This window comes from Mesoplodon densirostris, chromosome 1 (genome assembly GCF_025265405.1).
Source record: "Mesoplodon densirostris isolate mMesDen1 chromosome 1, mMesDen1 primary haplotype, whole genome shotgun sequence".
Classification (NCBI taxonomy): Eukaryota; Metazoa; Chordata; class Mammalia; order Artiodactyla; family Ziphiidae; genus Mesoplodon; species Mesoplodon densirostris.
Window position 1 is genome coordinate 224,134,197 of NC_082661.1, and position 23,935 is coordinate 224,158,131.

The following is a 23,935-nucleotide window of genomic DNA, read 5'->3' on the forward strand; positions in this document are numbered from 1 at the left end:
CCTGCATTGGTAGGCGGACTCTCAACCACTGTGCCACTCAGGGAAACCCACGTGTATTCTTGAGAATCTTCACATTCCTTCCTTTCCTTGCTTTAGATTTTCCTCTGTCACTATGAAGCGGGACTCTCACTGCATGTGTGGGTGAAAGCCCCATTCTCTGATGTTTTATCAGCCAAACTCTCTGCCTGATCCTGAGAATCTTTCCAGACTCTGCTCAGCTCTTTGACCTGCTCCTCTACAAAGAATTTATGTAAAATACTTTGCAGAGTACTTTTAAATTTTACAAAACTCTTCTAGAAGCCAGAGGTACATTGAAGGATCAAAGTCCAAGATGTGGTATTTGATTCGTCAGAATATTTACCAAAAGATGGAATCTCCTCTCTTGGCTGCTTGTCCACCAAATGGGACTTCTTTTGTCTTTTCTCACCTTTCATTCCTGACTACCTCCTGCAGGGATGCCAAATGTGACGTGTTGCCTCCTGTTTTGGACCGTTTCTCAATGGAATGTAAGCCTTTAGGGCAGAGTCTGTGTTTGGCTTGTGTCTGGTTTTGAGTGGGTCAGGACTAAGGGTTAAGTTCTGGTCATTTTACATTTAAGCACCAGTGGGTTTTTTTTGTTGTTGTTGTGGTGGTGGTACGTGGGCCTCTCACTGCTGTGGCCTCTCCCGTTACGGAGCACAGGCTCTGGACGCGCAGGCTCAGCGGCCATGGCTCACGGGCCCAGCTGCTCCGTGGCACGTGGGATCTTCCCGGACTGGGGCACGAACCCGCGTCCCCTGCATCGGCAGGCGGACTCTCAACCACTGCGCCACCAGGGAAGCGCGCACCAGTGGGTTTTGTTCCTATCACAAGCTCTTGCTGGGAAGTGTCCATATGTTGATTTCTGAAAACCTGACATTTTTTAGGGCATCCTTTAGAAATGATTCTGGCAAACAGTTTCTGTTAACTGACTTGTTCCAGTTTTGCTGATGTGCATTCTCAGGGCATCTGGAAAGCTGGAGGAGGAAGTTTAACTGAGCCAGGAGGCTGGCCCATGGTGACGCTCTAGCTTCCTCCCAAGGTTGCTGAATCCCTGATTTCTGGTAACCCTGGGATTTACTCCCCCTAGTGGTTTGACAAAATATAACTTCTCTCGATGGAAAGGACAAAGTTTCAGCTACGACTCCCAGCTCTGAATGTGTGGCGGCTCAGAATCTTCCGAATGCAAATCAGGGATGAAAAGAGATGATAAGCCGATGGGTCCTCTGAGAAGAGGATGGGAAATCGGCTCATGGAGGTGGGAGGCGCAGAGGGCGGAGGAAGCTGTTTTGGCTAAAATTCTGGTCCCAGAAACTGCCAGAGACTGAAATCCTGAGGATGCTTTGCTAACGAAGTCCCAGAAACAAAGGCAAGAACCAAACACAATCTAAGGTAAAGCAGGAGGGATAAACAAGAAGAAAGAAAGGAAGAGAAAAGGAAAGTGAAAACCAGGCATCCAATCTTTGAAATTCCTTATCCTCTTGCTAAGGTAGCAGAACAAAGCAGTCAGAGGCCTTCAGGCTTAGGTTCATGTCCCGCAGGGTTTTCCTGTTTGGGGGTGACCCACTAGCCTGTGGGACCCTGTGGCAGCTGACTACCCTGAGAGGTGTCTTTCTCTTCCATCATAGAGATAATATCCTGTTAACCTCAGAGTCTCTTCTTTCCAGTTTAAAAGTAGCAACCCCATGCTTGTGGTTCACCTGACTGCATGGGGATGGCTGGTGAATACAGACAAAACACAAGACCTGGATTATCTACAAAATACAAGCATACCCCTCACCCACCACTCCTAAACAATGATAGACACAGGCTTTAGGGATATTAACTCGGGGACAGGCTTGTGAATTGGACGTGGCCAGTTACCCAGAAATATGCATACTATATATATGTATGTAGGTATGTGTATATATATATATATATATATATGCTTTTCAGATTCTTTTCCATTGTAGGTTATTACAAGGTATTGAATATAGTTCCCTGTGCTATACAGTAGGTCCTTGTCATTTATCTATTTTATATATAGTAGTGTGTGTCTGTTAATCCCAAGCTCCTAATTTATTTTGTTATATTTCTTCTTCTGCAGGACCTGACTGGGCCTTCGATCTGATAGATGGGTGTCTGGTGAGTCATGTTGGCCCAGGCTGGGCTGTGAGACAATTACCATGGTTTGACGTGTCAGCCCCGTGGTGGATTTAGTGCCACATTTCAAAGGCTGAGCTGCTTTTAACTGTTTGCTCTTAATCTGCGACCTTTTGTGTTTTCTCATCAAGAGGGGGAATAGCTGCCCTTTCCTTTGCTTTAACAAGCCCCAGAGAGACAGGAGGGGAAGCCACAGTCTCCCCTTTTTTCTGAAGTAGCCCAATCACACTGCACCCTCTGCATGCTAGATTTCTGTCCCGCCTACATAGGATGGGATGCCTAGTGAAGGAACCAGACAACGCACGAGAGACGAACTAACATTACGCCTTAAGGACAAGCCAAAGAGAAACGTCGTGTTTTAGTTCAGGGAAGGCGAGCTCTCTTCCTTTCGTGTGTAGAAATCTCAGTACGTTTTCGGAGGTAGTAGCTGGCCGTGCTGATGTCACAAAATCCAAGAGATTTCTCAGTTAAATTCGTGTCTATTTCAAAAGCGCCTTTGGTGATTCTAAAGTGAGAACTGCCAAGTCTCGATGGACATCAAAACCAGTTAGCGGGCAAGTACTGGTGGACCTGATGAGGAATTAGCTGAGGCACCGGCTCCAGCCAGACTGCTCTCTGCTGAGAACTCGGAGCACCCCTTCTCCCCCACCTCTGCCTCGATTTCTCTCCTGTGTCTGTCTTTTCCTCCTTCCTCCACCCAGGCAGCCCCCGAAGTCCTGCCGTGGAAATCTCCCTTCATTTCTCCCGGGCTGCACCCTGAGGCCCCCAGGATCCTGTTCCTCCCACCCTCACCTCTTCCCCGCTGCCACTGCAGAAACTTCCATACCCTTTCCTCTTCCTTCCCGGGCTCCAAGGACACCCACTTTGGCTCCCACCAGCTGGTTCATTCCCCCAACCGCACCCCAAGATGGTGTGTGATCGTTCCTCTTTGGGAAGCAGTGAGATGGAGTGACTAGACCAGCTTCCCGAAGCTCTCTGGGTCTCAGTGTCCTTACCTGTAAACTGAGAATAATTTACAGCTTTAGAGCAGTGTTGTGTGAGTTATATGAGCCTGTGGATGCTTAACCAACATGAAACTGATGTTCAAAAACGGATCCTGAATGAGGCCTAGAAATCTGCGTGTTTATATCACCTCAGGTGATGGTGGCAGGTGGTGAGGACTGAGAAACACTGGTTAAGACGGTGGTTCTCTACCTTGGCTGTGCACTAGAATCATCCGGAGAGTTTTTAAAAAGTTCAGGTGCCTGGGTCGAACCTGAGATCAATTAAATCAGAATTGCTTTTGGTGGGGAAAGCTAAGCGCCAGTATTTTTAATGAACCCCAGGTGATTCCAGTGTACAGCCAAAGTTAAGCACAAAGGCTTTGGGAGCAGCAGGGCTGGGCTGTACTGACCTTGGTCCAGTCACTAACCCCTGAGCCTCCGTTTCTCCATCTGAACAATGGGAATAAAACATGTGCTTCATTGTTGATTAGGCAGATTAGTTGAGACATTTCTGCATGGGGCCTGGCACATTGCTTGAAACTTCCCTTCTGTTGAGTGGAATTGGGAGCTGGGGTGGTGGACATCAGAGCGCCCGTCAGACTGAGGCCCATCCAGGGTGTCTCAGCCCTCTGGGCCCAGGGTCCTCCTGCCTCCTGCTGCTGTGGTCCCAGCAAGTATATATGAATCCAGCTCTGAGCATGGCCCACAGGGAGCCTGGCTTCTCTCCATGGCGGGGGGGTGGGCAGGGAGTTTTTGCCAACAGCCCTCTTTTAAAAGTGCTTCATTTCAAATACTATTCGGTTTTAAAAAATTTACTAACGATTAAACGGAAGAGGCAAATGAAGTGTTAGTTCCTCTCGTTGTTGTTCAAATGCCAATATGCAGCATGTTATCTCACTTATGGGTTACAATTTTCTTTACCGTGAAGCCACCTGAGAACATGGCCACCATTTATAATGTTATTTTTGTGAGAATATGTGCCTTGAGGTCCAAACATTCAGTTTACAAATCCCCTTTGGAGACATGAGGGTAGCGTGTGTGTGTGTGTGTGTGTGTGTGTGAATATATGTGTGTGTTACTGTGCATATTTATGAGAATGTGAGTGTGTAGGAATGTGTGTGAATCTGTACGAGTGTGTTTATGTATGGGTGCGTGCGTGTGTGTGTGTGTGTATGTGTGTGTAGGGCTGTGTGTGCGGGGGCTTGTCGACGAGAAGTTCTAATTCCCCTCCCCGGTCTCTAGATCCTGCTTTACGTTATCCTCTCCCAAGCCTTATGTACACTGAAGACAACTCAGGTTCAGACCTATTACTGTCCAGAGCCATTCTGAAGCAATTCAAGCGCTCTGTTTCCATTCTTCTGGGAAATTATAACGGCATCCTGTGATCATCGCTGCTTTGTACCGGGCCCTTCCCGACAAATAGACCTTGTCTCTTCTGCGTTCACTAGGCCTGAGGGCATGGAGGGGGCGCAGAGAGACCTCGTGGATGCCCTGCCACGTGCCACGTGCTGTGCTGCTTGCTTTCCGCATGTTATTTCATTGTCATCAGACGGACCCTGTGTGGTTGGTCCTATGATTTCCCTTTGAGAAAACAGGTCAGGGGATGTTTAGCGACTCGCCCACACCATACAGGGACGTGAGCCTAGATCACTAGCTCAAAGCTTGTGCTCTTCTCACTACACTACGCTGGGGACTGATCTTTAGTTTCCTCTCCTTTCTGCTCCCCTTTTGTCTCTGCCTTTGAGCCTGGATGGGACATTCCTGGTGTTGGATGACTGTCAGTTTCCACCTGAGGCTTGGTGTAACCTACTGTAATCCTCTGCCCTGTGCCCTGCCCATCCCAGGGCAAAGGGCTCCCCAATGTGGGAAATGCCTTAGCACTCTGTAGCTTGATTTCCACACCCATGGTCACAGAGCGAAGTGCTCCAGCTTCTGAAGGGGGAGAAAATGTTCTGCAGGACCACTGCAATTCCCTGAACTTTTGCAACATGTAGGCTGGGGCATAATTTCTCAAGTTTGGTTAATCTGAGCTTTGTTTAAACAATTGCTGCGTTGTTAAGGTGTTTTCAATTGGTCAGGGCTTCCAGCAAGAGAATGAAATAAACACTAGGCAGGTGGAAACCCTTTTCTGGGCTCGTTTTCAATCAGGAGTATTATGGTCCTTGATAATTGTGATCACTGACGGTTTCTGGGCATCCTCGGGCAGGCGGTGTGTTTTCTGTCTCTCTGCGGCCAGGCCTGTTGGCAGCAGAGACGTCTTGCCGTAGTGCCAGTGGAAACCAGGACAACAAGCTGTCGTTTTTTGGAGGGACAGGGGTGAAGTCAGGGAATAATTAAGGGGGTGCAGTTGGTCTGAGAGAACATGTCTATGTATCTTTTCATCTATCAGCAAAATTATTCAGAAATGGGCTGCCCTGGTGGCGCAGTGGTTGAGAGTCTGCCTCGATGCAGGGGACACGGGTTTGTGCCCTGGTCCGGGAAGATCCCACATGCCGCGGAGCGGCTGGGCCCGTGAGCCATGGCCGCTGAGCCTGCGCGTCCGGAGCCTGTGCCCCGCAACGGGAGAGGCCACAACAGTGAGAGGCCCGCATACCGCAAAAAAAAAAAAGAAAAAAAAGAAAAAGTTCTCAGCACAAGAAAAAAACTGTAATTCTGTGAGGTGATGGGTGTTAACCTAAACTTATTGTGGTGCTCATTTTGCAATATATACATATATCAAGTCATTATGTTGTACATCTGAAACTAAGACAATGCTATATGTCAGTTATATCTCAACTAAAAAAATTTATGTTCACCACGATGATGGGAGAGTTGGGGTGACAGTGGGAGGAAGCCTGGCGGGGGGCTTAGGGCACTGTTGGAATATGCTGGACACGGGTTCAAATCCTAGATCTTCCATTTACTAGGGAATAAAGTTAGAATCGGCTTAAATTAGCATGTTAATCTCAGTGGGGTTAAATAAAATCTTCCATGGCCTCTCTTTTCCCATGGGAGGTGGGAAAGGTCTCATCAAGGCCTTGGAAAGCCAGGCAGGGGACTCAGGAGTCCAGACTTTGGAAGAGAAGGAGAGGGAATTGTTTTCGAATTGGCTGAGATGGGTTAGCAGCAGGTGCTGAGGCTGGAGGGCTAACCCCGCAGGCCGGAGCTCCAGGAGATCTGAAGCAGGTGGGGGAAGCTGTGCCCCATCCAGGTGAAGATCTTTGACTGACAGCCTGGACCCGCCTGCCTCTCTGGTTCCTGTTCCGGAGCAAAGGTCACACGGCCGCTGGAGCCTCCTTTTTTTGTTCTCTCCTTTCTCAGCTCTGTTCGCCTTATAAGGAAGGTCAGCCTTGCCAACTCGGAAGTGCCTCTTTTAGCTTCCCCTCGATTTCTGCGAATAGTCCCGTGAACCAGAACTTTCCACGTGAAAAATGGCCGGGAATTCGATCTTGCTGGCTGCTCTCGCCGTGCTCTCTGCCTGTCAGCAAAGTAAGCGTCCCGGGCTCTGTGTGTGTGTGTGTGTGTGTGTCTGTGTCTGTGTGTGTTGGGGGGGCCGAGGGAGGGAGGGAGCGTTTTGGGATTTCTACTCACTTGCTGGTGGTCCGTGGGCTTTGCAGAGCACGCTGTGCTCAGGGTCATCGGTGCCCCCTTCCCTGGGGACAGGCAGAGATTTGGAACATTCCAGGGGTTCTTCCAGTGGGGATGAGGTGGGCCTTTGAGCCCAGAGATTCTGCATCACCTGTAGTTACAACCCACAGCCCAGTTCGAGTGAGCATTAGAAATGCGGTAACCTGGGGGAAGTGGGCTATAAATATTAAGCTGGAGTGTTCCAAAGGTAACATTGTACCTGCTTATAAATCATGGCTGTGATTTCTTGAACCCTGATCTTTAAATTACTGTGTGTTTCTTAAATAAGCTGGGTATGGCAAGTATGATGATCAGGTTAAAAAAAAAATCCTCCTGAAAAAATATGAGCTTCAGATTAAGTAGTTCATTCTAAACTTTAAAGTGCCTTCCCACTAGGATTATTCAGTATCCTGATTGCCTGGTTAAACAGAGGCTTCTTCTCCTCTGGGGTCACTTTTGCTCAATTCATGTTATCTTAGGCACATGCTTCCTTAACATGCAAAATGGGGAAAAGGGTCTGAGCCCTGGTGAGCAAGACTTCTTATCAAGAACACGTATTTCTTTTTTTTTTTTTTTGCGGTACGCGGGCCTCTCACTGTTGTGGCCTCTCCCGTTGCGGAGCACAGGCTCCGGACGCGCAGGCTCAGCGGCCATGGCTCACGGGCCCAGCCGCTCCGCGGCATGTGGGTTCTGCCCGGACCGGGGCACGAACCCGTGTCCCCTGCATCGTCAGGCGGACTCTCAACCACTGCGCCACCAGGGAAGCCCCAAGAACACGTATTTCTGTATTTTCCCAGTGTGCTTGTACCAGGAAACAGGGCAGAGCAGCGGACTTCTCAGCCCCAAGCACGGAGGCACCACGGTTTAGGACAGATAAAGAGTCTGCGCGCACACTCAATGGCAGACTTGCTAGCCAGTCTGTTTTGTGAATTTATGAAAACATTATACCTTAAAACACATGTTTCGTGGTTTGATTTACCGTCTTTTCTGGAGTAAAGCAGGATGCTTATAGCCAACTAAAGCAGCACTTAGGTCTGAAACGCCTTGTGTTGACCCTCTACACATAGGCACTGTCCACCCCGTGTGTGCCACGTCCTGGCCCTGCAGAGAGCACAGGGGCAGGTCCACGGATGCCTCAGGCTGGCATAGCCTCTGCCATCCCTGCAGAGAGGTTCTGTTTGCTGGTGGGTGCAAGGGATGGTGTGAATTGCAGTCTGAAGTTCAGGCAGCTGAGTTGGGAAAGGGAGACTGGGCCAGTGGTGGTTGGTGATAGACAGGGAAGAGAGAGAGAGGGAGGGAGTTGGCATTAAGAACCAGAATTCGCTGCTTTAGCGAAAGTCTGGTGTTTACAGAGGTGAGACGCCCTGTGCTATAGTAGAAGCAACTCAAGGCTTGAAAACAGACTTGTATCTTCTGGTCCAGCCACTTACAAGCTGGGTGCCCTTGGCCGGGAAAATCTGTCCTTCAGTGTCCTCATCAGAGAGGGTTAAACAGGACACTGGGTAGGAAGTGCCCACCATGGTGCCTGGCCCAGGGTTGGTGTTCAGGACAGTCACTTCCAGTCCTTGGCTGCTTCCCCACAGAATAGCTTCTGGTGGATTGAGAGGCAGCCTTGCGGTGAAGAAGCCCAGCTGTGGCTGGGCTGAGAGTGAGGGGCAGGATGAGGGGTCTTGATTCACTTTCCCCAGCACACGTGTCCCCCTGGAGAGAGCAAAGGAAGAGGAAAGGCAGGCAGAGCAAAAGGAGCTTATTCTCAAGTAGGTTTAATCAACTCATAAAAAGGGAAATAAAATGGAAGCTCTCCAGAAAACGTGGTGAAAGAGCCTTTCCACCCTCATGATGTTGCCCCAGTGATAGCCACAGTCTCTCTGAGGCCCCTGACCTGAGACTCCTTGGAAGTGGAGCTGATGCACCTGAGTCCTCCTTCCTGGGGCTGGAGGTGGGCGGGGTCATCGCTTTACTGAAGCTCATTCCTCACATTTGCTGCTGCTCCAGACAGATGCCGACCAGGTGCAATGAACAACCAGAAAAAGCCAGCCCTGCAAAGCTTTCACTTTATTCACCTTCATTTGGAAGCTCTAGGTTCTGGCATCATTGCCAATAGAAAAATCTAGGAGCACACATCTTTCATCGTTTCCGTTTTATCACGGAAACAAGAAGCCTTGCCTGGTGTGTTCTCTGAGGCTGTGGAGCACGTTAGAAGCCGTGGTTAACAGCAGGGTCCAGAATGGCCAAGTCCCACTTTTCCCCTCCATAGATAGACCTCCTCTTTGGCTCCAGCTGAGGCCGTGAGCCATTGGCCTCTCCAGCTTTATGCTGCCTTGAAAAGACTTAGCCCAGAGTTGGAAACTGTCAGTGCCTAATCCCACACTTATCTTCACTCTACTCTCCCAGACTTCAGTGATACAACTACAGTTTGAACAAGAAAGAGGCCAGTCCTAAGTGCTTACACATTTAGATGTTCAGCTGTAGCTTCTAAATCAGGACCAACACTTTATTTGCAGCAGAGGGGAATGAAGAGGAAGAAAAGTAGCCGGCTGTGAGAGGCTTACTCGACCCGGTTCAGTATTTACTGACTTCTTGTTGGAGGGGAGATAGTACCATGTTTCAGGAGGGAACACATGGCCCCTAATACTGTCACACAGCGAGAGACGGAAGCTGCAAACTTGGTTTGGAAAAGGAAATCATTTTAAAATTTTTATTTTAAAATTTTATTTTATAAAATTAAAATATTTTATTTTATTTTAAATTTAATTTATATTATATTTTATTTAAATTAATTTAATTTATTTTAAATTAAAATATTTTATTTTATTTTAAAAATTAAAAAATTTTAAAACATTAGCAAGTAGGAAATGGATGTCAAGGTAGTAAAATAAGGGAAACTCCAGGAAACTGTGAGAAACTGAAACTGGAAGAAATCATCTGAAGGGAAATAATAGACCCCAGAAGTTAATTACAGGGTAAAACGAGGGAGATAAGGACAGGAGGTGAGAACTATTTACAAAGGAGGAAGTGTGGGTCTGAAAGTGAGAGAGGGTCACAGAACTGATGATCAGAGGCAGGTGATCCCAGGCATTGGGGTTTCGTAATCTAATGTATTTTCCATGCAGCAAATGAAGAAGAAAATCATAATCATTTCATAATAGGGAAGCTGAGTCCTGCAGGGAGCCATCACCCCCAGGTTTTCTTGTGACCCACCCCTTCCTGCCCCTCCTCATCTCCAGGCAACTACTGATCTGCTTTATGTCACTGTAGATTCACTTGCATTTCTGAGAATTTTATACAAATAAACTTATACAGTAATACTTTTTGGGGGGTCTTGCCTCTTTCATTTAGCATAATTTTTTGTATAAAACATTTAATTTATTGGTCTTTTGGGGGAATTTGATGCATCACCAGTGTATTACAACTGAGCCATTAATCTTGTAGCTTCATCAACATTAACTGGTTCGTTTTCATGACACTGCTGAGGAATCAGCTGTTTCTGCAGAGGTTCAAGAGAAAGGCCTTTTGAGAAGTGTGCAAGTTCCTTTTGTATATCTACGAAAGCTTTATTCACTCAGTTATCTTTTTCATCATTCACAATGTTTATCTTAAGATTAGTGGTAACTGGTTTTGCTTTATTTTTAACCTTAAAGCTTCTTTGGCTGGCTATGTGGAACACATTCCTGGACTTCTGCGCTCTTAGTTTGTCCTCGGCCAGTGTCAGACCTCCGACACCCCTCGTGCAGCTGCTCAAGTTCCAGGTGACACCAGCTGCACACACCTCATTCTGCATAATTATTCTGAGATTCATCCATGTTGTTTCATTTATTAATAGTTCATTCCTTTTTACTGTTGAATAGTATCCTGTTGTGTGGACAAAGCACAAATTATGTATCCACTCACTTGTTGATAGACATTTGTGTTAGTCGGCGTTCTCCAGAGAAACAGAACCAATAGGATACACACACACACACACACACACATACACACTCTCACATATCTATTTTAAGAAATTGGCTCATATAATAGTTGGGGCTGGTGAGTCTGACATTTGCAGGGTGGGTTGCAAGACTGGAAATTCCAACAAGAATTGATGTTGCAGTCTTGGGTCCAAAGGGAGGCAAAAATCTCTTCCTCTTTGGGGGACCTCAGACTTTTTTCTTAAGGCCTTCAACTGATTGGGTGAGGCCCACCCACAATATGGAGGGTCATCTGCTTTACTCAAAGTCTACTGATGTAAATGTTAATCACCTCTAAAAAATACCTTCACAGCAACATCTAGACTGGTGTGGGACCAAACAGCTGGGCACCATGGATAGCCTAGTTGACATATAATCTTAACCATCAGGGAGTTGTTCCTAATTTTTGGCTATTACAAATAAAGCTATTGTAAACATTTGTGCACGGGTGTTTTTATGGACATATGATTTAATTTCTCATGGGAAAATTCTAGTTGTGGAATGACTGAATCATATGGTCAATGTATGTCTAACTAAAAAATTCCTTCCAAATGGTTTTCCAAAGCAGTTGTATCATTTTACATTCCCACCAGCAGTGTATGAGAATTCCAGTTGATTTTGTATCTTCACTTGTCTGTCTTTTCTAGCTGGTATGATCTGTCTTTTTAATTTTAGACATTTTAATAGGTATGTAGTGTATCTAACTGGTTTAAATTTGCATTTTACTAATGAATAATGATGTGCCATATGTTTAATGTTCGTTCCTCTTTACTTGCAGGTTATTTCGCTTTGCAGGTAGGAAAGGCGATATCAAAATACAAAGTTACACCCCCAGCAGTCTCTGGGTCACCAGAGTTTGAGAGAATATTTCATGCACAGTGAGTAATGCTTTTCCCTTCAGGGGTATGGATCTGCCACATACACACAATTCCTAATTAGGGGAAAGATACACAGAGAAGATATGCCATTATAACAAACCACTCTTCATGGCCAAGACCCTTCTCATGATCCTTGAGGTTTGAAGTAGGCAGTGCGTGGAGTTTCTACCCACCTATATTACAAATTCAGAGGGTACATTTACAGAAAAGGCTGGGATCTTAGGGAGGATTGCTATATGTCTCTAAGTGTGGCAGTTTGGTCCAAGAGCCTGGAAGGGGCTCCCTGAGAGTTCAGTAGCCTCATGTTGGAATAGTTATGCTATCAATTTTCTATCTGAAATCTTCTTCCTCTCCACTTCAAAACAGAGGTAGGTCAGTGTTATTCTCTGCCAATAACCCACTTCCTAAAATCAGAAACGTATAATAATGAGAAAGCTTTCTATTTCATGTGTAGTCATAGTTGTTGTGTTTTTTTAACATCTTGTGCTCCTTGCCTTTTTAGATCCACACAGAATGTTCCACTATAAACACCATGAATTTGCCTGATGCAAGATGCTAGGGCTCCTTTTACATTTAATCCCCCAAATCTGGTGCTTTTAAAAACGTTGCACATATCACCATTTATACATTGCTTGGTTCTTTTGTTAATACTTTGGGATTTTTCATCTTTGTTCATGAGTGAGGTTAGACTCTAATTTTTCTTTTTTGTATGGTCCTTGCTCATTTTGGTATCAAGATTATATTAGCCTCACAGAATGAATTAGAGAATTATTTTCTCAGAGTTTTAATAAGATTGGAAGAGTGTGTTCCCTCACAGTTGTTAGAATTTGCCTATAAAATGATCTAGACCAGATGTTTTTCTTGTGAAAAAAATTTAAACTGAGATTTGATTTCTTTAAAGATTATGGAATTATTCAGGTTTTTTATTATGTCTTGAATTAGTTTGGGTCAGACATGGCCCTTGAACTGTGAACATTGGTCTCTTGTCCATCTAATTGCTCCAAGGAGGATGGCACACACTGTTCCCTAGGCTTGAAAGTGTGATGAATACCACTGGTAGTACAAGAGATAATTTTAAGAGGTGCATAGACATGTTTAAACATTTTTTAAAATGAGGTAAGAATGTGTAACTTGAGCTCTACCCTGTTAACAAAATGTTGAGGGTATAATATATTACTGTTGACTAGAGGTACAATGCTGTACAACAGATCTCTAGAGCTTATTCATCTAACTTGACTGAAACTTTATGCCCAAGGTATGATTTTATTTTATTTTTTTAATTTAAAAAACTTTTTGTTTATTTATTTATTTTGGGTTGCATTTGGTCTTTGTTGCTGTGCGCGGGCTTTCTCTAGTTGTAGAGAGCAGGGGCTACTCTTCTTTGCAGTGTGCGGGCTTCTCATTGCAGTGGCTTCTCTTGTTGTGGCGCACGAGCTCTAGGTGTGAGGACTTCCGTAGTTGTGGCACGTGGGCTCAGTAGTTGTGACCTGCGGGCTCTAGAGTGCAGGCTCAGTAGTTGTGGCGCATGGGCTTAGTTGCTCCGCGGCATGTGGGATCTTCCCGGGCCAGGGCTCAAACCCGTGTCCCCCTGCATTGGCAGGCGGATTCTTAACCACTGGGCCACCAGGGAAGTCCCCCAAGGTATGATTTTAAATAACATTGGACCACATGATGAGAAAGTCATTTCCACTGTCCTTGAATCTTTATGTTATATCACGTGGAAAGTATTGATTTGGTCCCGGTATGTCCCACATCCCCCAATATTTATTTTTATCAGGGTAATACATGTATGTAGTCTGAAAATAAAGTGAGGTTACAAGCCTTATAACAACAAATAATTCTCCTTATCCCCCATCCATCCCCAGAGACAGCCATTGGCACTCCTTTTGACTACTACTTTGGTATTTATTTCCATATTTCTAAATACTATGTGTTCACTGCTATTTATTGATTCACAAATTTTAGACATTATCCATTGACTTCCTTTTATGGCAGAAAACATTTCATGTTCCTCTGTTTCCTCTTTTCCTCACTTCATCCTTCCAGAAAAGTTATATCACTTTGTTGAGTTAAACCAATGTTTATGTTGTTGTGATTAAGTAAATAATGTTCAAAGCTGAATCAAGCAGTATACTCTGGTTACATTTCCTTCTTGTGTAGTTTTTTGTTTTACACGGGGTTAATAATTGTCTCTTTGTTTGCTTAGCTTCATCTCCGAATCTTCAGCAGAACTGAAAATTTCCTCTCAGTACACTTAAATACATTAAGTAAGCTAGTAATACCACTTGTTTTTTTCTTGGAGTCATTTGTGCTTTAGTCTTCCATATTTCTTCTCCAATCTGGAGGTTGCACTTTAGACCTGTTACATAGATGTCATCCCACAACTTCCTGTCATCATTTTAGGAATTTCCCTTATACCCTACTGATTTGGATCACCTGTTTCCTGGATTTCATATTATCCTATGTATTGGTTTTTCTCTCTCGTTTTGGTGGAGCACATCCTCCAGACACTTCCTGAGAGAAGGGGAATGGTAGGTCTTGACACTTCTGAATATGCCTTTATTTCTCTGTGAAAAATCCTTACCCTCAGAATTTCGAAAACATTGTTTTCATTATTATCTAATTTCCACTGCTATTGTTCAGGTGTTCTGTGCTGTTCTGATGCTTTGTTTGGAAACTGTAGAACCTTTAGGGTCTTCCCCGATCCCTGGCTTGAGGTGTTACAGTGCTGTGCTTGCTCAGAGGCATTTTTCTTCACTATGCTGAACCCTAGAGGAGGTTTTTTCACAGCCTGAAAACTCATGCCCTTCTGTTCTAGAATATTTAAAAATATTGTTTACCCCTAAATTTTGTCTTCTTATTTTCTCTGTTCTTTCATTCTTTTTAAAAATATTTATTTATTTGGCTGCACCGGATCTTAGTTGCAGCATGTGGGATCTTCATTGTGGCCTGTAGGCTCTTTTATTTATTTTATTTTATTTATTTATTTATAAATATTTATTTATTTATTTATTTATTTGGTTGTGCTGGGTCTTAGTCACAGCAGGTGGGCTACTTAGTTGCAGCTCGCCAGCTCCTTAGTTGCAGCATTCAGGCTCCTTAGTTGTGGCATTCAAACTCTTAGTTGCAGCATGCACACGGGATCTAGTTCCCTGACCAGGGATGGAACGAGGGCCCCCTGCACTGGGAGTGGGAGTCTTAACAACTGGTCCACCAGGGAAGTCCCTCATTCTTTTTTTTTAAATAAATTCATTTATTTATTTATTTTTGGCTGCGTTGGATCGTCGTTGCTGCGCACAGGCTTTCTCTAGTTGCGGTGAGTGAGGGCTACTGTTCATTGCGGTACGTGGGCTTCTCATTGCAGTGGCTTCTCTTGTTGCGGAGCACAGGCCCTAGATGTGCGGGCTTCAGTAGCTGCAGCATGCAGGCTCAGTAGTTGTGGCTCACAGGCTCTAGAGTGCAGGCTCAGTAGTTGTGGCACGCGGGCTTTGTTGCTCTGTGGCATGTGGGATCTTCCTGGACCAGGGCTCAAACCCGTTTCCCCTGCAGTGGCAGGCAGATCCTTAACCACTGAGCCACCAGGGAAGCCCTGACCCTCATTCTTAAAATATATGTTAGTTATAAGTTGACCTCCTGGACTGATCTTTAGTTTTCTTTCATCTTGAGTTTTTCATCTTCTTGGACTTTTGCTCTTTCAGGGAATTTCTTGAACTTCCAACTTTTTACTGATTTTTAAAAAAATTCAAATATGAATTTAATTCCTAAGAATTAATTTTTATCCTTTGATTGTTCTTTGGTTCTTGTTGTTGCTGCTGCTGTTATATCATTCCTGTCTCGTTTTATAGATTCAGTTTATTCTCTTCTATCTGAGGATTTTAATGATTTAAAAAAAAAGTCTTCCTTTGTCATTTCTGTTTCTTCCAAGTTCCTTCTTATTTTTCTATTTTGGCCTTTGTCTTTAATTTTTATTTGTTATTCACCTGTTAAATATTTTTTGAGCACCTCTATGTATTAGGCACTGTTGGGAGATAGTAGTGAACAACTCCAACAAAGATCCTTGCCCTCTTGAAGTTTACCTTATAGCCAAGGAAGACAGAAAATACACAATAAGCAGATAATACCATAAGAAAATAAGATATTGTGTAAGAGGGTGGTGTTAAGCTATACAAGAAAAACGACAGCATTATATAGGGACGTGGGGGAGGGTTGCTGGGGGGTGAGCTAGAGTGGGTTGCAGTTTAAACAGAGTGATCAGTGTAGCCCCACTGCGAAGGTGGCACTTGAACAAAGACTTGAAGCAGGTGAAGGAGTTAGCCATGTGGCCATGTAGGGAAGGCACTCTTGAGATAGAGGAAGTAGCCAATGCAAGGACTTTAAGTGGAAATGTGACTGGTGGGTTAACAAAGAAGTTAGTGTAGCTGAGAGAGGAAGCTGGCAGAGAGTGGTAGGAGGGAAAGTCAGAAAGGTAATGGATGACCAGACCAGGCAGGGCCTTGAAGGCCATTGTTGGGACTTTGGCTTTTTCTCTAAGGGAAATGGAAAGTCGTTACAGGGTTTTAAGCAGAGGAGTAACATGATCTTGTATTTTAAAAGGATCACTTTGTCTGTTTTGCAGAGAATAGACTGTCTGGGCGCATTGGTAGAAGTAGAAAATTCAGTTAGGAAGCTACTGCAAAAATTCGGGTGAGGGATGATGGCGACTTGAACCAGGAAGATAGCAGATGACATACGAGATATGGCAGATTCTGTATATATTTTGAGGGTAGAGCCAATAGGATTTCAACAAATATGAAGTGTGAGAAGAGTCAGGAACGGCTTTCAGATTTTTGGCCTGAGCATCCTGAAGGATGGAATTGTGATTAACTGAGTCAGAGAGGGCTGCAGGAGGAGCAGTTTTGGGGGGAAGACCAGGAGATGGGACTTAACGCTACAGCTAAGGAGAGGCTTTAGACACTGTGCTCTACTAAGCTATTTGGATCTTTTGTTATTGCATCATAAACTGGCTAATACATTGTTGCTTACGCATCCAAGCAGAGATAGAGAGTAGACAGTTGGATATACCAATCTGCATTTTAGCAGGGAGATCTGAACTGGAAATATAAATTCAGGAGTCATTGGCACATGAAGACGATTTAAAGCCAGGACACTGAATGACATCTTTAAGGGCGTGGGTATAGATCAAAAAGAGGAGAGGACCATGGACTGAACCTAGAGCCCTCCAGCCTGATGAGGCCAAGAAAACAAGGGTCCAGCAAAGAGATCTGAGCAAAAGAGACCCTAGAGGCTTTACTCAAATGTCAGGTCATTCTTGATTGGCTATCTGTGCAATTTAAGAAAGAGGCACTAGGGAGAGAGCTGGGGGCTCTGTGTGCACAGACAGGGCTTACTGAGTAGGCAGCTTCACTGAAGGGTGATGGATCAGGAGGCAGCTTTCTTCTGGGGGGACCCCAGATGATGGCATCTGTAGGTCATCTTTATGGGACCGTTAACTAAGGAAAATAACCCTTAACTCCCCCGTGAGGGAGGAGGGAGTGAAGGGTGAGGGAGGCGGGTGGGTATATTAGGCCTGCCTTCTAGTCATCTGACAGGGTGGTGGGTGAAGGAAGGAAGCTTCTTCCGCTGTGCAGTATGTGGATTCGCACGATGATCAGTACAGAATTTTACCCTCACGCTCCACTGTTCTTGGAGCCCCCAGCGATTCTCCGGTTCAGTTTCTCCAGACAATAATCCTCCCGTCTCCTCTGACGGAGGAGTAGGGTGGGGCTCAGAGGTGCGGCAGAGCCACAGGCCTCCTTCTACAGTCTTTCAAGAATTCTTCTGTTTCAGCCTTTGGCCTCCAAGGGACCTGGGCCCCAGGTGCTGAGCCTCTTGGGTTCTGGGATAAGGATTGTCTCAGTCTTTTTTTTTATTTGCCGTGCCGCGTGGCTTGTGGGATCTTAGTTCCCCCACAAGGGACTGAACCCGGGCCCTCGCCAGTGACAGCACGGAGTGCTAACCACTGCGCTGCCAGGGAATTCCTTGTCTCAGTCTTCACTGGTTCTTCCTCCTACAGGCACGTAGCTTCAGCTTTCTGCACTCTGCCAGCTCAGCTCTTGTTCCCCTTGTGCTCGTTTTCCTTCAGAAATTGGCTACCATCTCTCTTCCACTGCTGTGTCTGCTCCCGTTCTCTCTGTTCTTGAAGACTTTCTATTTTTTATTCCTTTACTGGCATTTTAGTGAGGTTTCAGGAGGGAGAAGAAACAAACACGGGTTCAATCTGCCATGTTTAGCAGGAAGTCCTTGGGATGTGTTCTTGACACCATCTGGACACCCATTTCCCCCCATTCAGCAGAGGAAGGGTCTCCAGCAATCAATAGCATCTAATAAGAATCTGACAACTTTCTGTTTTCATGGCATTTATTTTTATACTTATCTTTTATTTAGAAAGTTATACTCTTACATCATTACCACAAGTGGGAACAATTTCATTTTTCCAAATTTGTTTGAGTCAAAAAGAAGTTGATTCGTAGAAAAATAATAAGAGGTATATGGAGAAGCTAAATTTTTGACAGTAATATATTAATGTTTGGAGTTTGGGAGATACCGTACTATTCATACAAATGATCACAGGAGGAAATTCTGCATCTTCTCACTTTGTCTTTCATGTTCTGAGACTTTGTTGGGGAGTGTTGGCTTTCCAGCAGGCTAGATTCTTGGGTCACTTCTGGTTCTATGTTCGTTCACATAGTTTTCACAGATTTGATTTTCTTTCGAGTTACTGCTCTCTCCTTCCTTTTCTGCATCTGGACTCCTCTTGTCCTAGGAATAAAGCTGGACACCATTTCCAAATATTTCTCTTAAGTTGCTGTTTATAAGTATCCAAATCCAATTTCCTTGTTAAATGTGTTTTGTTTGATTAATCATGGCAGAACAGAGAGGGGTTAAAAAATAATAGCCAATATTAGGGTGGGGTGGGGGATTTGGAGCCATAAAATACCTTTAAGGTCACAGTATAGTTGTCCTGGGTTCTCTCTGAAGGGTGGATGGGAATGGTCCTACTCCCTTCTCTGAATTTCTTCTTGGATATTCCAGGGCACTAGAAAAGTTCTTGTCTTAGGTTCGAAGGTTTACGATGAACTTGGCCAGATCAGAGAAGATTCATGGCTGGTGAAGCCATTTCGACTTTATCTGAGGTAGTTAGGGCAGGAGCCCCTGGGATAACCAGTTTATTCCAAAGCCTACTTGGCTACCTATTCTCTTTTTCAGGAAGGCTCCCTTGAGCTCTGCAAATCCCCAAGAGGGAATGCACTTTCTTTTCTGGCTCTCCTGGACCAAAGCATTGAGTCCCTTCAGCCTCCCTTGAAGATCTTATGGCCTCATGAGTAACAGAAACGCTGCCTCTTCCCCTACTCTTTCTCCTGCTGCTTTGCCCTAAGCGTAGCCAAGAAGCCCTCTGTTATGACTAATTCTTTCTTTGAGCAGAATTTGACATCTCATAGCAACCATTTCAAGGTCCCTCTGACCACCCCTGAAGTACCTGTTTCCTGTCTGTGGGTCGCCTCAAGTTGGATACTTACTTGTCAAGCAGCGATGATTATTATGGAGCCAGCTTACCCGAGTTACTAGCCCAGGGCCCCTTCTCTAGAGGCTCCATTCACTTCCTCTTCCCTTCCTCCAGGGAGGGCATTAGAGGTGACTCTTTCTAGAGTTTTGCAGTCTTTTGCCAGAATACACTCTTTGAAATTATGAAAATAGCAGCTATAATTTCACGGAGGGCCATTTCTTCATGGTATTGCTAAGCTTAGAAAATTCTATCTAGTCTAATTTGAGTACCTTGATCCCTTTAGATTAAAGGCTTTTATAAATTTAAAAAGTAGATCCAAGTAATAAATTGATCTTGTTGTAATTTAAATATATTTCCTCTGATTCTGTCCTCACCAGAAGAGAAGAATAGCAGCTGATGACCTCACTCTTTTTCATACACTTGAGGACCGTTATTAAATGTCTTTCATCTTCTGTATTTTGAGGCAAGGTAGCAGAAATTCAGCTTTTTTTTCCCAATCATTAAAAAATTTGGTGGTTCTCTTTAGACTAAAATGTTTCATATTATTTCTAAACCTGGAGCCTAGAAATGTACATAGTATCCCAACAATGGTTCCATCAGTTCTGGGTGAGGTAGAAGAATTGCCTCTTACTTCTTTCTTGTATGTACTCGATTTGCTTAATGCTGAATTATTAAGTTCCTGTTCCAGAATTAACCTGCCACAAGGCACAAGTAAACCCAATCATCATGAATCTGAGAACTGTTTAGAAATGTTAGCCTTTTCTTAGTCTACTAGAGTTCTTCTTTTTCTTCTTCCTTTTTTTTTTTTTTTTTTGCCATTTACTAACTCCTTATAGTCACTTTGAATCCTGAAATTAAAACTGTTGACCATAATGCATGCCTAAAACCTATGGAGAAAAGGAAAATTCACAAATAGAGTAATTTTTCAAATATTCTGCAACACCAGGATTATAGTAATGTGAGTCACCTACTTCTGTAGTAAGTACAAAAATGATAAATAATAGAGAGACAATAAACACATCTCCATTCTTATTACAAGTGTACCAATCTTAGACATTAGCTGAAATCCCAAGATGTACTTTTTCACTGAGTTATAAAGGGCTTGGGTTCTCCAAGATGAGAGAATGACTAAATGATGAGTTCTTCAAACTCCACCCTCCTCTAAAACCCACCTTGTATTAGTCAGCTGGGGCCACTGTAACAAAATGTCATAGACTGGGTGGCTTCAATGACAGATATTTATTTTTCACCGTTTTGGAGGCTGCAAGTCTAAGATCAAGGCTCTGGCTGATTCTATTTCTGGTGAGAGCTTTCTTCTCTTGGCTTAATGTGTCCTCACATGGCCTTTCCCTGGTGGAGGGGTGGGAGAGGGAGAGAGGGAGAGGAGAGAGAGAGAGGGAGAGGGAGGGAGGGAGAGTCAGAGTCAGTCAGTCTGGCAGGTGTCAGAGAGCTCTCTGGTGTTTCTTCTTATAAGAAGATCCTATTGGATCAGGGCTCCACACTTCTGGTCTCATGTAACCTTAGTTACTTCCTTACTCCAAATACAGCCTCACTGAGGGGTTAGGGCTTCAGCATGTAAGTTTTGGAGAGACAAACATTTAGTCCACACCACCACCAAACAGCTTCTGTCACACAAGCTGGGTGATTCTCAGGTAGTCAGGGGACGAGAGGCAGCTAGAATTTGGTTGAGCTGCCAGCCTCACTCCCTCATCTCCCCATCCTGTTCCTTATCAGCAGTACCACTGAAGTGCTAGTTAGATTTCATGCCCTCCTGCCATTAGCAGCAGCCTCCCTCCGGTGTCCCAGAGGGTTGTTTGACAAGGAACGCTTTAGGTAGTTACAGATCTATATAAAAGATTAGCTCGGGCCTCCCTGGTGGCGCAGTGGTTGAGAGTCCGCCTGCCAATGCAGGGGATACGGGTTCGTGCCCCGATCTGGGAGGATCCCATATGCCGCGGAGCGGCTGGGCCCGTGAGCCATGGCCGCTGGGCCTGCGCATCCGGAGCCTGTGCTCCGCAACGGGAGAGGCCACAACAGTGAGAGGCCCGCATACCGCAAAAAGAAAAAAAAAAAAAAAAAAAAAAGATTAGCTCCAGCAACCTCTCATCCCCAAGCCTTTTCTGAGCATATTAACCTGTTGCTCTGGCCCCCCAGCCAGTGTAATAATCCAAAACACTTCTTAGGGTCAAAAGCCAGCAGACCAAGGCTGGGTCATCTGTTAATAGTGCAGGTAGCACGTGGAGGTCTGCAACCTACTGGTGGTGTTTCAGAACGAGTCACCAAAACAAAAGGAGAAAGAAAAAGGAGCAGCAAAAATCTTGAACGAGGGAAGCCTCCTTGAAGTTGCCTTGCCTGCTTTTTATTTTTAAAAGATGTCATACTCTAAGCATGGCATTAGCAGTGTCCTCTGGCTGTTCAGGTTTTCCTCTATGGGAAATGGTTCAGATTTTCTATGAACACGATTGTCATAAGCAAAGTTTCATGTTGAGTGTTTACGAGAAATCTATCAAATAGCAGAAATATTCAGAAGTGTTTTAAGGCCAAAGATTTCCCAAGTGATGTGTACACATTGAGGGAGCACACTAAGGACTCTGCTGCGGGAGTGAGGAAAACATTGGAGCTCCTATTCATATTTACTCTTAAAACATCATCCTTTAATTTCTATTTTGTGTTGTTTTATAATGTATATGATACTCTTTTCCAGTCGAATGTTTTAACTGTGCCAATGGATCAATCCCGTATTCCCAGTGGTTTAATGTAATGGAAGTTTACCGTTTTTCTTGCTCATGTCAAGTCCTACTTGGGTGCTCCTGGTTGAATGGCCTTTCACATGGTCATTTAGGGACCAAGGCTTCTTCCATCTAAGGGTTCTGTCCCCATCCGGGTCCTCAGCATTCTCTCCATTGCAACCAGTGCGTGGGGTGAAGGGAGCTTGGCACACCAGCTGCTTAGCCATGTGGCTCAGAAGTGACGTATTTCATTTCACTTACTTTCCTTCGGCAAGAAGTAGCCCCACTAAGATCCCAGGAGGCTGGGAAGTGTATCCCTGACTGGGCAGCTACTGCACAGCACCAACTTCACACCATCCCTGTTGTCAGCCAGCCGCCTCTGCTATAGTAGGACATGTGGATATTTTTTATTGGGGTTATGCAATTTTAAAAAGTCAGAGACTAGGGTTTTAGGAACTGCCAGAATTCAATATGACTCTTTCTTTTCCAGTATGGGGTGAGCTTTATAGTACATACACTTAATGACGGAGACAGGGCCCAAGCAGTACTTAGTTTAGGACTACCTTCACTGCTCCCAGCCTTCGGGTCCAGACAGGGATCTGCAGTGGTCACATGTCCTGAGCCCCCAGGCCCAGGCTCCCTTGGAGTTGGGGACGGACGATGGGGGCTTTCAGTGGCTTTAAATATTCAATCTCCATGGGCTCCATTGGTCCATCTTCTAGGGTGACCAACTCTTTCCAGTTGGCCTGGGACTTCCCCAGTTTTAGCACTCCGATTTCTGTGTCCCAGGAAATCCCTCCGTTCCAGGCAAACCCCGGATTGTTCTGGTTTAAAAAATCCAAGTCCCACGTTCTGAAAACCTGTTCAGTCCAGGGCAAACCAGGATGGCTGGTCACCCCACTGTTCTTCCAGTAAAGACTCTTTCTGTTATTAGCCCTGGGTGGAACTTGAGGCCCACGGTGACATCTGCCTATAACAAAAGAGAAGCTTCTCCCTCATCTTTTTATGGGAAGCTTAAATATCAAAGAGCACAGGATTATAGTGCAAAGAGGGCTCTCCCCAGGGAATGGGTAGACAGACTCAGTTTCCCTCTGCGTGGACACGCAGGAAGCGGGGCGGTCCAGCAGCGGTCAGAACCCACATACCCTCTGTTCCCACGCAAAGGGAAACTGACACAGCTGCTGCCAGCTGATTTCTGTCCCATTTCTGTCCCGTAGGAGATTTTTCCTGAGGATCTCCTATAATATAATCTGCCTTCATGTCCAAAAAGGGATCATCAATTATTTTCACTTTGGTTTTCCTGGCGAAGTGACTGTAATTAGTCACTGATAGGATTGTAAAGGACACATTGTCAGTGTTTGGTCCCCTTGAGTTAAACAATGTCTGTGGACAGCTCACTGTGAACAAGCTGTTCTGGAGCACATCCGGGCGTGGACCACTTAACGGTGCTGTGGGATCTGCAGGGACCCGAACGTGCTGGTGGTGGAAGGACATGGTCACGTAGTGGAGGAGGTGCAGGAGGTCAGACTGAGCAGCCAGAATGGGATTCTAGTTTTTTTTTTTTTTTGCGGTACACGGGCCTCTCACTGTTGTGGCCTCTCCCGTTGCGGAGCACAGGCTCCGGACGCACAGGCTCAGCGGCCATGGCTCACGGGCCCAGCCGCTCCGCGGCACGTGGGATCTTCCCGGACTGGGGCATGAACCTGTGTCCCCTTCATCGGCACGCGGACTCTCAACCACTGCGCCACCAGGGAAGCCCAAAGGATTCCAGTTATTTTAACGCCAAGCAATACCTGGTGTCTTCAGCAGGCAGCAGCAGGGAAGACCGTTGGCAATAGCAGGGCCCCAGGCTGGCTGTCAGAGAATTATTTTCAATCTCTGAAAGATGATAGTGGGACACATCTTCAGGGCTTAAGGCGGGTCGGTAGACAAGGGACCAGGAGAAAAGTACAACGAGCGCAGCTGGCACATGAGGTCAGGGTGAGACCAACAGTGACTACCGGCTTATAGGGGACCAAGAGTCTCATTTCTTAGGAGAGGAGGGTGCAGAGATATGGTACTCAACTGCCCGCATACACCAGGCTGTGCC

At 45.2% G+C, this 23,935-nt stretch overlaps 2 protein-coding genes across 2 annotated transcripts in view; one reads left to right on the plus strand and one right to left on the minus strand.

Annotated features, from left to right (window-relative positions):
- Window positions 1–6,533: 6,533 nt before the first annotated feature.
- MGST2 (microsomal glutathione S-transferase 2) overlaps window positions 6,534–23,935 on the plus strand; it is a 40,567-nt gene continuing 23,165 nt past the window's right edge. Inside the window, exons 1-2 of the mRNA XM_060115639.1 lie at window positions 6,534–6,611; window positions 11,475–11,574. Coding sequence (XP_059971622.1) covers window positions 6,554–6,611; window positions 11,475–11,574 — 158 coding nt within the window. The 5' untranslated portion in view covers window positions 6,534–6,553. The remainder of the gene's footprint in view (window positions 6,612–11,474; window positions 11,575–23,935) is intronic.
- LOC132483439 (ribosomal biogenesis factor-like) lies at window positions 10,115–10,530 on the minus strand. Its single transcript, XM_060088753.1, has 2 exons — window positions 10,336–10,530; window positions 10,115–10,230 (listed from the first exon to the last, which is right to left on the minus strand). The coding sequence occupies exons 1-2, from the start codon at window positions 10,528–10,530 to the stop codon at window positions 10,156–10,158; spliced, it is 270 nt and encodes an 89-aa protein (XP_059944736.1). The 3' UTR covers window positions 10,115–10,155.

Bases quoted from the DNA above. Each gene is read 5' to 3' on its own strand.
- LOC132483439 (XM_060088753.1), bottom strand. From the start codon at position 10,530: ATGCAGAATGAGGTGTGTGCAGCTGGTGTCACCTGGAACTTGAGCAGC. The intron at 10,231-10,335 runs GTGAATGATGAA...CTGCAGAAACAG, and splicing joins CTAATCTTAAGATAAACATT to CTGATTCCTCAGCAGTGTCA.